The sequence below is a fragment of the Prionailurus bengalensis genome, chromosome B4 (genome assembly GCF_016509475.1).
Source record: "Prionailurus bengalensis isolate Pbe53 chromosome B4, Fcat_Pben_1.1_paternal_pri, whole genome shotgun sequence".
Classification (NCBI taxonomy): domain Eukaryota; kingdom Metazoa; phylum Chordata; class Mammalia; order Carnivora; family Felidae; genus Prionailurus; species Prionailurus bengalensis.
This window is the reverse complement of record NC_057358.1, coordinates 11,014,601-11,031,695: the sequence shown is the minus strand read 5'-3', so window position 1 is coordinate 11,031,695 and position 17,095 is coordinate 11,014,601. Positions and strand designations below refer to the sequence as shown.

General features: G+C 37.0%; 1 protein-coding gene across 1 annotated transcript in view; it reads left to right on the top strand.

The window, feature by feature from the left end:
* The window catches only part of UPF2 (UPF2 regulator of nonsense mediated mRNA decay), a 110,991-nt gene that overhangs the window by 49,639 nt on the left and 44,257 nt on the right, over positions 1-17,095 (top strand). Inside the window, exon 9 of the mRNA XM_043563779.1 lies at positions 10,517-10,625. Within this exon, the coding sequence (XP_043419714.1) occupies positions 10,517-10,625 (109 nt within the window). The remainder of the gene's footprint in view (positions 1-10,516; positions 10,626-17,095) is intronic.

The following is a 17,095-nucleotide window of genomic DNA, read 5'->3' as shown; positions in this document are numbered from 1 at the left end:
TTTTACATTTTTGATAAGACAGATATGATTGGTCCATGTTCTGTTACATTATTTGTCTTTTTGGTTTAATTTTTAAAGTCTTTCATTGTGTAAACTATATTTTATTTTCCGTACATTTTTCTGATTTGAGGAAGGTTTGTATTTTTATTTTAGTAGTTAGCTTCATAATTATGGGTTTGCTTCTTGGTCATTTATTTAGACAGTCTTTGTTGTTCCTACCACAAGTGATGATAAAATTAACTGTGTTCTCGTCCTTTCTTCTCACTCTCTCTCCTCACCCATCTGGTGTTGGTCCCTACTGTTATCTTCCTTAACATTTTCCTTTTTTACTGTTAAGTGTGCTATGCTTGTATCGTAGGGTTTATCAGCTTGAATATTAATTCGCTCACAGCACTATGAATGGACAAGCAGGAAGCTTACCAGACTTCCCATCCTCTTTTCCATTCTCCCTCCCCTTGTTTTGTCTCTCTGTTGATAACACATCCTGATAGGGAATATGATATTTACATCCTCATTTGTCACTCTGACCCCCTCATTTGTTTTATCTTAGTTCTACAGCTTAAAATATTCCATGCTCCCTGCCAGTCTTGTTTCTCTGGTTTCCTAGTTATCTTTTGGTTTGCTGAAGTTTATCTTCTAATGATTTTCTGAAGGAGAGTTCTTGGGCAAAAATATCCCTTGAGTTCTTGTACAGAGTGATGTTTCTGGAGACTCATTACTCGAAGGACAGCTTCGCTGGTTATAGGATCTATGGCTCATGCCTTTTCCCTGAATACTTTATAGGTGTTACCCTGGAGTCATCTGGCATTTGCTACTACTGTGGAGAAATTGGAGGCCAGCCTGCTTTTTTCTTTCTGTAATTTATTTGGTGATTCATATGGCTGCTCAACTAATCCAGTGGCTTTACTAGGATGGATATGCTGTGTTGTTGATCATTCTGGGTCACTCTCCACGCCCTTTCAGTTTTTGTATTAAATACTTCAGGGAAGTTTTCCTGATTTTCATCTTTAAATGTGTTTGAATGCTTGTTGTGTTTTCTTGTTGTGGTTTTCTTTTTTAAGTACTCCAGGCATGCATATGTTGAATCTCCTTTGCGTATTTGTAGCTGTCATAGTCTCACCAATCATTCTTTTCAGTGTCTTCTTTTCTTATCTTCTGTCTCTTACTCAGCGTTCTACACAGTCTGTTCTCCCCTGCACTCTCTTCCTCATTTCTTTTAGGACTCATTTAGTATTTTTAAATTTATGCCAAAATGTTTGGCCAGAATTTTTTTTTGGCAGTATTTTTCTGGTAAATTTTGGTATTTTTAAAGGAACTGTTCTTTTTCTTTGTTCTTTCTCTATTTTTAAAAGTTTTTTATTATTTTTTTAGAAGTAATCTCTAAGCTGGAGTGCCTGGGTGGCTTAGTCGGTTGGGTGGCTTAGTCGGTTGGGCGTCTGGCTCAGGTCATGATCTCACAGTTGGTGGGTTTGAGCCCCATGTTGGGCTCTGTGCTGACAGCTCAGAGCCTGGATCCTGCTTCAGATTCTGTCTCTGTCTGTCTCTGCACCTCACCTGCTCATGCTCTGTCTCTCTGTCTCTCTCAGAGACATTAAAAAAAAAAAGTAATCTCTGGGTCTAGCATGATGCTCAAACTCATGACCCTGAGACCAAGAGTCACATGCTCTAGCATGTGACTAGACTGAGCCAGCCATGCACCCCTCTCTGTTTTTTAAATAAATTGTGGTTTAAATAAATCGATTTCAAAAATTTGCCCTGTTTGGATTAGTTCTCTGTTCACTTTTCACTTGTGACTTCTGCTGTAATTTACCTTGCATTGAATCTGGACTGATTTGGTAGCCTCCATCAAACATTCTGCAACATTTGCGTTTACTCTAAAATATGAAGTTTACAAACTTCATCTTAAATCATTGCCATAGCTTCCAAGACTGCCATGGCACGGGAAGACAGTGTGTGGACTCAGCTCATTCTCTGGGTACCGTGGACAAAAAGTGATGCCTCGTTTACACTCAGCCTGAAGCCTGAGAGGGATCACAAAGACATTTGGAAGATGTAGGGAAGCACATGGAGCCTTGGGCTAGCATTGTTGTCTTTGCTTCACAAGTACAGGGATTTGTTTCAGATCGTTAGATTTTTTTTATCTCTAGTAAGTTCTCTTCCTGAAAACAATAAGAGATATTAATTATGGTTTGGCTGGTAGGGGGTAGTCTGTTCAACAATGGAATGTACAAGTAGCAATGACTATTACTCTTTACTGGCATTTCTGTATTTTATATACATTTCAGATGAGCTGAGTTACAGAAAAATCTCCAATTTGTGTAAGAGCAGATGTGTCATCTACCTGCTTTTCTAGTGTAAATAGTACTCTCTGGTCTCTAACAGTTTCAGTGTTTAGTTAAAATTTTGTTTTTTTAACGTTCCTGAGTGATTTGGAAAGTCAAGGCCTCTGTTTACACATCTATGAAATGGTGCGTTAGAGTCTGGGACGAGGTTAATGTTTCCTGGTTGTATATTTTTATTAATCAGAAAAGCCTTTAATTTTGAAAGGTTTTTGGTTGTTTTATCTTAATACCCAGGCACGTTTCTACCTTACCTGCAATATTTGGCTTGTCCTGAGGATTATAGCTTGGTCCCTAGGGAGGCCAGAGTAAAAAGATAGTAGTCAAGTGCCAGTGAGTCTCTTCTCATTCTGTTTCTCATTCCCTATCTCCTTGGCCTCATAGGTTTACAAACCCTTCTCTGTCTTTTATTGATTTTATTCATTCAACCTTGAATAAAATAGATGACTGATCACCTTTAAGGGAATCAGTAAGAAGAGGGAACAAAGAATGTTGGGTCTAGAATGAGCAGGCTAGAATATTCTCTTAGGGAGCCAGTTATTAGGGTATTAGGGGTAGCCAGTTATTCTTTGAGTCTCTGGACTTAGGGAAAGCTGGGACACTTTGCAGGAGAGGGGAAAGGAGATTCTTAAGATCTTCTTTTAGCTCTTGCTCTTACCTAGCCTCATTTTCTGCCTGTGCCCAACGAGACTCTCTGGGACCCCGGGCCCCTTTGGTAAGGTGCACCTTTCTGTTGGTGTGTTGTTTTCTCTCCCCCACCTTCCCCAAAGGACATGAATCGTTTTGAGTGTCTTTATGGCCAGGATTCTTTTCTGTGGCCGGGATTCCTTCCTTTCTCCAGCTCATCCTGCCTGAGCTAACCAAATAATGTGCTACCAAAATCAGAATGAATTGTTTAATAGTTATTTGAGTGCCTACGGCTGTGAGGGCCCAAAGATTTTATATAGACAGTAGACCTTTGAACAATGTAGGAGTTAGGTTAGGGGCACTAGCCCTCTGCATAGTAAGAAATTCACATATAACTTGATTCTCCCCAGAACTTAACTAACAGCTTGCTACTGACCAGAAGCCTTACTGATAACATAAATAGGTGATTAACATGTATTTTGTGTGTTTATACGAACATATATGTATGATATATATAATATTAACACGTATTTTGTGTGTTTATTACATGCTGTATTTTCACAATAAGCTGGAAAAAAATTGTCATTACGAAAATCATAAGGAAGAGAAAATAACATTTACAGTACTATACTGTATTTATTGGGGAGAAAAATCCACATATAAGTGGACCTGCACGGTGCAGACTCGTGTTGTTCAGGGATCAACTGTATATAGGTTGCCCCCACTATCCGAAAGTAGAGCGTTCCTGTAAAACCTTTTTTAAGCCAAAATGGTGTAAAGTAAAGCAGTAAGTACCATAAATTCATATGGAAAAGTTTTTTAATGTACCCAGACCCAAAGAAAATCCTGTCTTAGGCTTTTGTGATACCCTGGGACACATCGTGGTAACAGAATCCAGAATCCATCTGGGTGAGTCACAGTTCACACGGTTCAGAGCTGTGGCGATCTGATGCAGGGTTCCTGGGGATGGAGCTTGGCTGGGCCACTCTTGCTGCCCCCAGTCCATGCTGCCTCTGTAAGTGTTTGCTGCAAAACCAGCACTGAATGCTATATTTGTTTTTCAACTTTTTTCATAAAAGTGCGAACTCCTCTTTAGATTTCTTCCAGTTAGCAAAAGAGGTGCAAATGTAGGTCTTAAGGAAAAGCAAACATGAACTTTTGAAAGGCAAGGGGTCCCTATGCTAGGGAATTTGACCGTCTTAACCTAGTCTGTATAGTTAGGTTTAGGAAGCACGTGACTAGATAAATCTTAAGGTTCTTTATAGTTCTTTTCCTTAAAAAAAAGGAAAGGTTTTTGAGATAATAATTCACATACTGTACAATTCATTTATTTGAAGTACACAGTTCATCATTCTAAATATATGTAGCCATCGCTATGATCATATTTTAAATGTTTTGTCTCCACCCATTAGTATGGATGGATCTCCTATCCATTAGTAGTCAATCCTATAATTTCTCTGCCCACCCTTTCCCCTGACAAAGAAACCACTAGCCTACTTTTAGTTGCTTTGGATTTGCCTGTTCTGAGTATTTCACGTAAATGAAATCATGCAATATATGCCTTTTGTATCTAGCTTCTTTCACTCAGTATAATGTTTTCAAGATTCATCCATGTTGTAGCTTGTATTTGAATTTCCTCCTTTTTACAGCTGAATAATGGTCCATTGTGTAGATGCACTATATTTTGTTTGCCCATTTATCAGTTGACGGACATTTGGATTGTTTGTTTTAGCTACTTGGAATGACGCTGATGCGATTACTTCTGTGGATATGTCTTCATTTTTCTTGGGTATATATCTAGGAGTGAAATTGCTGTGTCCTATAATAACTCTAACATTTTCAATAATTGCCAAACTTTTTCGGAATGGCTACACTATTTTACATTCTCATCGGCAGTGTTGAGGGTTCCAATTTCTCCACATCCTTACCAACACTTGTTATTGTCCCTTTTCTGCTTATAGCCATCATAGTGGGTGAGAAGTGGTATCTCACTGTGATTTCGATTTGCATTTTCCTAATGACTGCTGATTTTAAGCATCTTTTCATGTGCTTTTTGGCTTTATGTATGTCTTTTTTGGAGAAATTTCTGTTAAATCTTTTGTCCTCTTTTCAGTTGTTATTTTTAATTACTGAGTTTTAAGAGTTCTTTACATGTTCTTTATTCGTGTGCCTTATCAAATATAATTTGCAAATATTTTCTCCTGTTCCTTGAGTTGTCTTTTCACTTTCTTGGTATCATTTGCAGTACAGACATTTTAAAATTTGATGTCCCATCTGTTCAATTTTGTTTTTCGTCTGTACAGTTCTTAAAGGTTTGATCTAAAACAACGTTTTAACTTTTAGTGTATTCTTCCTTCAGTAAATAAATAGTTGGCTAAAAAAAAATCTTACAGCCTGGGATTTTATCTCTGTTGAAGGACTCCACAGAAATGGAACCTATTAGAAATGCTCTTAGGTAGTTCATATTATTTTATAGTTAATTCGTAATATAACACATATAATTGAAGTTGCACATAAAGTGTTCATATCTTAAGTATATACATGTATCCACCACCTAGCTAGAGATCAAACCTAGCACCTCAGAAGGCCCCTCACCTAAACTAACTTTTGGAATGTAAAGTCAGAATCAGGGAAAGCACATAGGAATGTCTTAGTTCCTGTTCTGGTATAGACAAATCTGGTATTGGTTTTAATGACTTTGTAGCCAGATAGATTGCCAAGTTTTTAAAGATGAATGATCAGATTAATATAAGCCAAGTGTTGAGAGAATGAAATGCTTCTCTTGATTCTTGAACAGCTTCTCCTTAGTCTTTTGAAGCATATTAGTGTGTTCTACCACTTGATGGCACTATTGCCCTGGGAGCGTCAACAATGCTGAAAAAAATCTCTTAGAACATTTGGTTGTTGATTTTAGAGTAAATGACTCCAGTCTTTTATTATGTTTCATCCTTTTTGAATCATCATCTGCTTCATTGTTTCAATGGAGAAAATCCTTTGTATTCTTTAATCGAATGGTAGGAGTGTTCTTTCACGTTGGTTCTTTTCCTAGGCATTTTTGAACAAGGTAAAATTAATAGCTTCCACCAGTTAAATTCTTTAGATTTTAAGGAGGGGGGAAAAACCTGGACATTTCTTTTAGAAAGCTGATTGATTACAAGAAAAAAACCTTTAAGAATTTCTTACCCTTGAGTAAGAAAAGTTTGTGTGTTTCTGCATTCTTGTTACTTGTAGTTAATGACTGGATGTTTACTAACTTGATCATTAACTGCTAGTGAGGTACTTAAATGACCTTGAAAATCTAAGCAAGGTTTTATTGTTTAAGAAAAAAATTGTTTTTAAAATGGTTCACTCATTAACTGTTGGTAAAAAATAGTCATCATTCTCTTAGAAGATGAACATTCAGTTTTCAAAGGAAGAATTTATTTTCTAATTGACTTTCAGAAAAGTCTAAAATAACATATATAGCTAGCTTAAATTTTAATACAGAAATTTGCTCTTTAGGTTGATTAAAATGTTTTATTTTGTGTGTAATACGTAATACCTTTAATGATTGATATAGCGTTTGGCACTCCATTCCCTTGCAGGCCTGCATGCATAGAGGAGTAGAAACAACAGAAAAACACACTTAAGCAGAACTAACATTCAGGAAATATATAATTTATTACCTTATTTACAACATAAAGGATTTTATTTTGTGAAGTAATGAATGGTCAGAGTTTGAAGATTTAAATAGGGCAAGGTGATATTTACTATCAGCTATCCCTTTCATTGTTAAAGGTATAATGGAAAAAGAGGAGTTTTAGAAACTTGTTAGTTTGAGAAAGATTTGGTGGGCTTTTTCGGAGTAGTGGGTTCCTGAGAAAATGAAATATCTAACTTTATTTTCACGTGGCCAGTCCCCACAGAACAAAAACCAGGGTTACTAACTACCTGGAAAGACATACAAGAGTTAAGATCTTCCAGGGAATTCTTAAACTATTTAAAAAAAAATTTTTTTTTTAATGTTTATTTATTTTGAGACAGAGAGAGACAGAGCATGAACAAGGGAGGGGCAGAGAGAGAGAGAGACACAGAATCTGAAATGGGCTCCAGGCTCTGGGCTGTCAGCACAGAGCCCGACGCGGGGCTCGAACTCACGGACCGTGAGATCGTGACCTGAACCAAAGTCGGACACTTAACCGATTGAGCCATCCAGGCGCCCCTTAAACTATTTTTTAAATCGCAGTGGAAGCTGAAAACTCTTAGCTGTGTTATTAGTTCACTAATATGGCCCTCAATAGGTAGCACAGACTGCTTTCCTCTAAAAAGGATACCTATATCTGCCTTTCTTTTGGGACTAGGAAAAAGGTTTGGTATAGATTGGGCTGATTTCCTAGAAGAAGAAAAAAATGAAACAAAGTATAAGCGACTTGTCCAGGAAAAGAAGAAAAAGGAAATGACATAGGTTGGTTAACACTTTTGATGCTAAGTGAATATAATCTCAGATTGTGTTGAAAAATACATTGAGAAAGACAAGATTAAAATTAAAAATTAATTTTAAAAACTCAAGAGCTGGTTCTTAATTTCCAAATGGAGAAGCATTTAGAAAATAATAAGGAAAAAGAACATTTATTTTTTATTTTTCGAAAAAATTTTAAATGTTTAGTTATTTTTGAGAGAGAGTGTTCACATGCGGTCTCACGAGAGAGGAGCAGAGAGAGAGGGAGACAGAATCCAAAGTAGGCTCCAGGCTCTGAGCTGTCAGCACAGAACCTGACATGGGGCTCAAACTCACAAACCATGAGATCATGACCTCTGCCAAAGTTAACACACTTAACTGACTGAGCCATCCAGGTGCCCCAAGAAGAACATTTTAAAAGTTTAAGAAAGGAGCCAGATGATAAGCTAAAAATATTTTTTAAAACACTTGAAAATCTCAGCGAAACAGAATTTTTTAAAATTTCCAAACTATTTCAACGTAAAATAGACAGTGGCATTATCAGTTAATTTCATCTTAAATAATCCAAGGCTAGATTGCTTTATTGAGTTCTTTCGATCTTTTATGGAACAAGTAATTTCTCTGCTGTCTTGGTTATAGAAAAGCAAACTTGCCATTTCAGAGTATAAATGGACAGAATCTGACTGCCTATTCAATCTCACTTTTGAATGTCAATATAAAAATTCTAAGCAGAACACTAGCAAATCATATTTAATAGTATATTTTTAAAAATCCAGTAAGAACAAAGGGAATTGGTTTTAGGAATAAAAAGATACCTTTATTTTTTAGTGTTTTTATTTATTTTTGAGACAGCGTGCAAGCCAGGGAGGGGCAGAGAGAAGGGGCCAGAGGATCTGAGGCAGGCTCTGAGCTGACAGCAGAGAGCCCGACGCAGGCTCGAATTCATGAACCATGAGATCATGACCTCAGCCGTAGTCAGATGCTTAACTGACTGAGCTGCCGAAGCACCGCTAGAAAGATACTTTATATAGGAAACATAGATATAACATAGGAAAAATAAGAAACTATATGGTTATCCTTTTAATTGCATAAATAAAATTTATAGTTTAGCTTTGATAAAATGTAAAATTTGAAGTTAATATTGTTTTTATAAAAGTATCAGATGATACTTCCTCACTAGGGTGAAGAATATTTTCGACTGGGGGTGCCTGGGTGGCTCAGTCGGTTGAGTATCTGACTTTGGCTCAGGTCATGATCTCACAGTTTGTGGGTTCGAGCCCTGCGTCGGGCTCTGTGCTGACAGCTCAGAGCCTGAAGCCTGCTTCGGATTCTGGGTCTCCCTCTCTCTCTGCCCTTCTCCCCGCTTAACCCACTGAACCATCCAGGCGCCCCGAATGGATTGAACTTTATTCTTTCAGTAAAGAAGAATACGATGCCTTTAACAAAATTTATTGACACACTAGTACAAAGCCACTATTTTCTTGATTTTTCTCAACATCTGTTACCTTATTTCTGAAATGGTGATCAGAATATCCACCTCGTAAAATGTTTATTAGTATCAACAAGTTAAATAATGTATATGAGATGCCTAGGATAGAGCCTGGCATGTTAGTAAGAACTAAGTAAGTGATTATTTGTAAAGGAAATTATAATGGTTAAGGAAGAATGCAAAGTTTTTCAGGCTCTTAGGTTTGAATTTGAGCACTTTTCTCCCCTTTCAAATTTACCTCCATTCTCCCTTTCTTTGCTATATCTCCTCTTCCAGCTGAAGCTTAATCTGTCCATGTTGGGAGTTTTCCAGATCTAATCCTAAGCGTTGCATGGTGTGCAGACTTTTCTCTCATGATCAAATCATTTTCTCATATTCTGTAGTGATGTATTTAGGGATAACTAAGGCCTGTAGGATTGTTTGTTTCTGTCCTCAATGGCTTTGGGCTGTTGTAGTCTTTTGAGCTCTTGGGTTGAATTTATATAGTTTTTATTTTTATTTTTTTATGTTTAGTTTTGAGAGAGAGAGAGAGAGAGAGAGAGGGAGGGAGAGGGAGAGGGAGAGTGGGGAAGGGGCGGAGAGGGAGACACAGAATCTGAAGGCTCCAGACTCTGAGCTGTCGGCACAGAACCCGACTCGGGCCTTGAACCCACAAACCGTGAAATCATGACCTGAACCGAAGGCTGATGCTCAACCAAGTGAGCCACCCAGGCGCTCTGAATTTATAGTTTTTAAACTTCCTTCCTTACTGTCAGCTCTGCATTACTTTGTATTGTCAGTACAGCTGCTTTTGTGAGTTCCTCACTGCTTCTCACCTATAGTGTATGATCTGTCCAGTGTTGCATCATTGGGTAATCGAGTTTTATAAAATAATGTCTGTGGAAGGAAGTGAAAATAAATTTTAGCTTGTATGTTCATTCTGATTAGTAGTGGCCGCTTCGAGTGCTGTGTTAAGCAGGATTCTGGAGCTGCATTGAAGTTTTATGAGAAAGTGCTCTAATAATGAAAGGGGGTGGCAGTGTGAATAACCACCTATTTGTCATTTATTGTCTAGAGTAAGAGGAGATAGACACTGTGGGAGAATCTGAGTAGGTTCTGTCGTGAGGAAGGTACAGAAGTTAGTGTGTGGTTTTGTGGTAATCTTTTGCCTTCTTAGATACCTTCTTAGTTATCAGTTACTGTTTCACTTTAGACATTAAAGTTTCCAAGTAACTTATCCATGGATAAATGAAGGAGATAGTTTTCAAAGGATTCTGTTTTGCACTATTTGAGTTACCTTTAGGTTTGTTTACTCAGTAATTACATGATTAAAAATTTAGGCCATGTCAAAACTTGGTGTTCTCTCTGCTTGGTATTTCATGTTTTACCAAAATTGTATACTTAGTGAAACTGCAGATGTGCAATAAATGCATGGAATAGAAAATACCAGGTTATTAGTAAGCTTTCACAAAGCAAATTGAATTTCCATATGCTTCATTATGATGGCAATAATAGGCAAGTCTGTGTGATTACTAGTTTTTATCATCATGTAATGTGTAAATATATCTGAGAAAATTTAAATTTTAAAATGAATTACTTCTGGTATGTCTTTGCTCTTACATATATCACATATAACTTTTGCAGGTTGGATTTGCTACCATTTTATGCAAGATTGGTTGCTACATTGCATCCCTGCATGTCTGATGTAGCAGAGGATCTTTGTTCCATGCTGAGGGGGGATTTCAGATTTCATGTATGTATTTAAGCATTTATTTTGTTATATATATATATACCCACACATATATACTTATAAGTTAAGTGAGGATTCTTTAGTTTAAGAATAAGATGATCGTATTGGTAAGCATATTTTTGAAATTTGATAGTGGTATAACAGTTCAGAATGTATGGAGTTCTAAGTTTGTAAAATGTAAATTTTCTCAACAAAGCTTGAAATTGATAAGTGATGTTCCAGTTTGGAGATGAGCTGTTGCTGCTACCTTGTTTCCTACAGGTACTACACTTGTTGGTTTTGTAAAGGAAAAGCCATCCTCTAAGGTCAAGAGAGTCAGCAGGTCTCATTGGTGTTCCCACGAGAAACACAGGATTGGCCCTGTGAGTCAGGGCACAGTGCCTGGAGGACACCTGTTTAGGTGTTGGGAGTCCAGATATCTGGGGCACCCGACATTACATAATTGCTCTGATCAGTGAATGCTGCTCTGGCCCACTTTTTACTGACTCTTCCCTAAACAGCCTTTACCTTGAATAGTAGTCAGGGACCTGTTTCCAGACAGCTTCTCTCCCTTTCTAGTCCTAGGAGTCTTAACTGCCTGTTAGTGATTCTCCAAATCTGTATTACCCGCTCACCTTGTGTAGGTGCTACAGCTACAGCATTGAAAGGAATAAAATGACGCCTTACAAGTGTCTGAAAGTTCATATCAGTAGATCGAAAAGACATGAAATTCAAGTGGTTATGTTAGGCAATGGAAAAATTGTGTTGACAGAATTTAGCTTTATAGCAGGTTGCTTGGAATGCAAGTAAATGTTTGCTATGCTCACGATGCACTTTATGCACTCATTACACAGAGATTGGTATTGCTGAGCGCTCAGAGAACAGAAATAATTCCTGAGATGAGGAATCTCACAACATAGTTGGGAAGATAAGACAGAAATGCAAAAATAACAGTGAAATAAACATTTAAACTCTAAGTATATGTAATATTATAAAGAGTGGCATGCTTAATTGCCAAATGAATTGTTCAAGAGTGAGAGCCTTGAGTTCGGAGGAAGGAGAGAATCTCAGTGAGGTGTGGGTTGGCCTCTATAGGCTTCTTGCCATAGAAGCCAATTTATATGAGATTTGTGGTTAACGTTTTTCTGGGGCAGTTTTTGCTGAAGTGTGTTTTGAATTTTTATGGATAGTATTAAGCAAGGACAGGATTCTCTGTTTTAAAAAAATTTTTTTTTCAACGTTTATTTATTTTTGGGACAGAGAGAGACAGAGCATGAACGGGGGAGGGGCAGAGAGAGGGGGAGACACAGAATCGGAAACAGGCTCCAGGCTCTGAGCCATCAGCCCAGAGCCTGACGCGGGGCTCGAACTCCCGGACCGCGAGATCGTGACCTGGCTGAAGTCGGACGCTTAACCGACTGCGCCACCCAGGCGCCCCGGATTCTCTGTTTTAAAGGAAGTTTGGAAACACTGACATCAAGAAAGTTAAATGGTTGAGTTTTGTTTTATTATAAGAATTCCCAAAGCTTTAGTAGGGTAATGTGCACTGTGAACCTCCTGGAAGGGGTCAAATACGTAGTCACTCAGAGAACACACTTTGGTAAATGCTGCCATTTGAGGGACTGATGTGTCAGAAATTGTGATATTCTTGTTGATTTATTTAATCCCATCATGCAAAACAAGGAACTGTTTTACTGGCAGGCACTATGACTCTATTACATGAGTTATATGCATATACCCCTCAACCGTATCCAAAATTAAACAACACACAGGTTGCTGGACCAAGCATAATTAGTGCTTTTGGTGAGAAACTTAAAATGAAGTATATTCTATTCATGTATACTTCCCCTCCCACCTTTGATAATTGGGGTGGGAGTTGAGGAATTTGACAGTTTTGTTCCTGATATAATGCTCCATTACAACTCAAAGACTTACCAGAATTCTAGGAGAATGCTGTGGGAACACTGCTCTCAGAGGAGAGAAGAAAAGGTACTTGAGGTCTGCCTCCTCCAGGATCTGTCTTTCCCCACCCCCAAATCTGCAGACTTTGCCAATGACTTGTTATCAGTCTCTCTCTCTCTCTCTCTCTCTCTCTCTCTCTCTCTCTATATATATATATATATATACACACATATACATCAGTCTATATATATGCTCAACTTTCCCATCCTTAAATGAAAATAAAAATAGCAATAAGAAAATGTTTTCCAGCCTCACTCCCTATCCTCTTTCACTTTCTTCTTGAGTTTTTTTAGAGTATACTTGCCTCTTCTGCTTCTTCAAAGGCATTTACCCTTTGTCTTACCATCATAGCAAACCTCGCAGACACCACCAGCATCATCCTAATCACTTCATGTCAGTTGAAGTCCTTGCAGATTCTGAACTGCTGGACTGTTCTTTTTTTCTGTCATTCTGTCTCCACCACTTGCTAGCATCGTTAACTTTGGTCAAGTTACTTAGGTAGTATATACTGGTATCTTTTTATACTGATATCTTTTTAAATGGGATTGTTGTTATGGATTAAACTAAATGGATATAAAGTTCATCACACAATGCCCAGACATAGATATTATTATAACAATAATTATCCTTTCTCTCCTACCACTCTCTCCTGGCTCTTACGAGTGCTATTCTCAATACCATTTATCGATAGTAAAAATATTTTTTTCTTTTTTCCAACTGAGTTTATTTGTTTGCATTCCCACACTTTACTTCCTTCAACCTCTTTTCTGACGAGAACCCATTTTATCCAGGATTCCGTTGACATCGATTTCTCAGCACCCTCAAATACATATTTCTTGCCAGAACCTCTCTTGGTGCTTAGTAAGTTTTCATGCACTTATAGCTAAATACGTCCATTAAAAGAAACAAAACAACTCAGTACTTCTTAAAAACATCTTTACCCTTGGGGCTCCTGGGTGGCTCAGTCGGTTGAGCGTCCGACTTCAGCTCAGGTCGTGACCTCGCAGTTCATGAGTTCAAGCCCTGCGTCGGGCTCTGTGCTGACAGCTCAGAGCCTGGAGCCTGCTTTGGATTCTGTGTCTCCCTCTCTCACTACCCCTCCCCCACTCTCTCTCTCTCTTTCAAATATAAATAAACATTAAAAAAATTAAAAAAAAAGTCTTTACCCTTCACTTCCTCATATCAACCTCTATTTTGTCTGTAAATTTGCAGTATTCTTTTTATCTCATCACTAAGAGAAATACTTCTGCTTTTGTCCCTCGGACATTCAGGAGCCAGCATTCACCAAATTCTGTTGGCACCATCTTCTAAAACACCTCCTCAAATCTAGCATCTCCTCTTCTTAAGCTGAATGATGAGAAGAGCATTTTACCCAGGTTTCCCTGTCTCTGTTTCCTGTCCAGTTTCCAACACGTTGTCATAATCTGATCAATGTGTCCGCTTCTTAAGAACCTCACCTAAGGGGTGCCCAAGTGGCAGGGTCTGTTAAGCATCCGACTCTTGGTTTTGGCTCAGGTCATGATCTCACAGTTTGTGGGTGTGAGCCCTAAGTTGGGCTCTGTGCTGACAGCAGGGACCCTGCTTAGGATTCTCTCTCTCCCTCTCTGTCTGCCCCTCCTCTGCTCCACATTCTCTCCCTTTCAAATAAACGTTAAAAAAACAAAAACACCTCACCTGAGAAATAAACCTGGTTAACAAAACTATATGAAATCTCATACAGTAGTCAAATTCTAGTTTTAAAACAACAGACCTGCTAATTTGACCAACAGATTAGTAAAGGTAACAGAAATGAGAAACCAGGTATATTTGAGGTCAGGATTTGGAGGAGGAATTTGGTAATATGTTTCAAGATCCTTAGAGGCGTTTATACATTGGACAGTTTTCAGAATCTGTCCTAAGTAAATAATCCGATACACCCAGAAAAGTTTTATTCACACCATGAATTAGTAGGAAAAAAAGGGAAAATAATCTAAAAGCCCAAGAGTGAATTAAGAAAATGGTCATATAATCAAAATGCTGAAATGATATAGAGCCATTGGTAGTAATATTTAGCAAAAAATTTTCATAACAAAGAGAAGGTGCTTCTTCTGGGCAAAAAAAAAAAAAAAAAAAGAAAAAGAAAAAAGGCAACAAGCTATAAAATCATAGCATAATAAATTTACGGTTGTGATGTTAAAATGCTTGGAAAGTTAAGAACAGAAAAGGATTACATATCAGTATGTCAGCTGTGGTTGTCTTTGAATATTTTTTCCTTTCTGGTTTTCCATGCTTTCCAAATTTTCAACAGAGCCTACTTCTTTAATAATGGAGGTACAACTATTGTTTAGATATGAGCATATCAGTCTAACTGATTGACATTTTTAAAATCAGTGGTCTTTCAGCTTTTTAAATCAAGCCTCTTTAGTGGTAAAATAAGTTGACCACATACCCCAATTTGGCATATTTGTATATAAATTATATGTGTTTACAGTTGCATCAAATATTTAATGTAAATTTATAAAATAAAAGCAAATTGAAAGGTATGATATATCAAAAACAAATACAAGTTCCAAGATTTTTTCAAACCACACTCTAATAGATCAAGAGTCTTGCCCACCCTACCCTGGATATCAGTTGTCTATACCATAAAATAAATAAACTTTTTGAAGGCAAATTTGCTTGTTTGTAGACTCAGTGTCTACTTAGTGTTTAGTATATAGTAGATTTTCCAAAAAATTAAAATGGTAAAATGAATAAAGTTTATGTAAAACAAAATGAGCAAATTATAGAGGAAAAAGTGTAATATCTGTTTGGGTAAAGTTATAAAAGTCAGTTTGGGGCAGATGATCTTCCTTGGATAGGCCTTTGAAATCCTTACTTTTTATATGTTGACATATCTGAAAAGTTTTTGTTAATGTTTATGAATTTAGTTATTCAGTTGATCTCAGTTTCAGCAGTCATTAATAAATGTAAGGAGTTTTGCTAAAGATTGCTTATATAAGTAAAATTGTATAAGAGACATTGAACCAAATATATGTATATAATTTTATGTTGTTTATTCATTTACTTTTGCAGAAGTGTTTTGCTGTGCCTTTTGATCAAAGGAGTCAACAAATGAGACTAGAAAATAATGAATAAGGAGTCAGAATAAGTTAGGCTTTTTTATAAGTTACAGCCTTTTGAAAAGCTTTTATGTTTTTCCTCTGAAAATGAGGGAGTGAGAACTGATTTCTCATACTTAATTTAAAAATTAGATAATTTTGTCACGTTAGTTAGATTGTATCTCCTTAACTTCAATAATATTTAGAATAATTGTGGATGACACACTGTGTTACATGTTTTCAAAGTTATAATGGTCAGTAATACTTAAAATTGTATGATACTCCAGAACAGTTGTTAAGAACTTGTATGTCCAGAATCACCCAAAGAGATTTTCATGTATTTCTCAGCCCTACTCCCTCTATAAAGATTCAGCTTTAGCATATCATTTTTGAAATGCTTCCTTGTACATTTTTTGTTTCCATGTTTCTTCAACTGTAAAAGAAGCACATGTTCAATGTGGATTATTTAGAAAACATAAAGGGGGAAGCCCCATAATTTCATCACTTTATTTTATTTTTATTTTATTTTATTTTATTAAAAAAAATTTTTTTAATGTTTATTTTTGAGACAGAGAGAGATAGAGCATGAACGGGGTGGGTCAGAGAGAGAGGAAGACACAGAATCTGAAACAGGCTCCAGGCTCTGAGCTGTCAGCACAGAGCCCGACGCAGGGCTCGAATCCACAAACTGCGAGATGGTGACCTGAGCTGAAGTTGGACGCTTAGCTGACTGAGCTACTCAGGCGCCCCAATTTCATCACTTTAAAACAGACTTATTAATCTTATAGTGTATTTTCTTTACCTTTTTTCCTCTGTAGTTGTTTTGATGAATTTATAGTGTATATACAATTTTCCATTCTTTATTTCTCACTGAGAAGCTTTTTGCAGTCACTTCAAACACCTCTTACGCATCATTTTAAAGATTGTATAATCTGTTGTTCTGTACACTGATTACTTAGAAATGAATTGAAGTGTAGTTGTCAAGTTACTACCACCAGTATTTCCATCATCATCACCCTCCTTATTTTTATCTTTATTTAACCAAGTGAGCTGACAGATTCAGGGAATTTATGTGAGTTACCTTTAAGATTATATACCCCCCAAAATGGCACAAAATGACTACAATGGCTCAGATGTTCTAACTACAGATCATTTGCTCTTTTGTATCACTACAATACATATACAAACATTAAGCGTTTTCTTTTATTTGTTCACTCAGTGAACATTTATTTAGTGTCCACATATTAGTGATACAAACATACAAAGATGGATAAAACTAATAATAGCTAATATTGACTCTCCCTGGTCTCAGGCACTGTTGTGTGTGCTTTACATCAGTTCACTTAAGACAACTTTTATGAGGTAGGTTACTTTTATTCCATTTTAAAGATGAGGAGATTGAGGCACAAAGTTTAAGTAACAGCTAGTAAATGATAGAGCTGGGATTTAAAC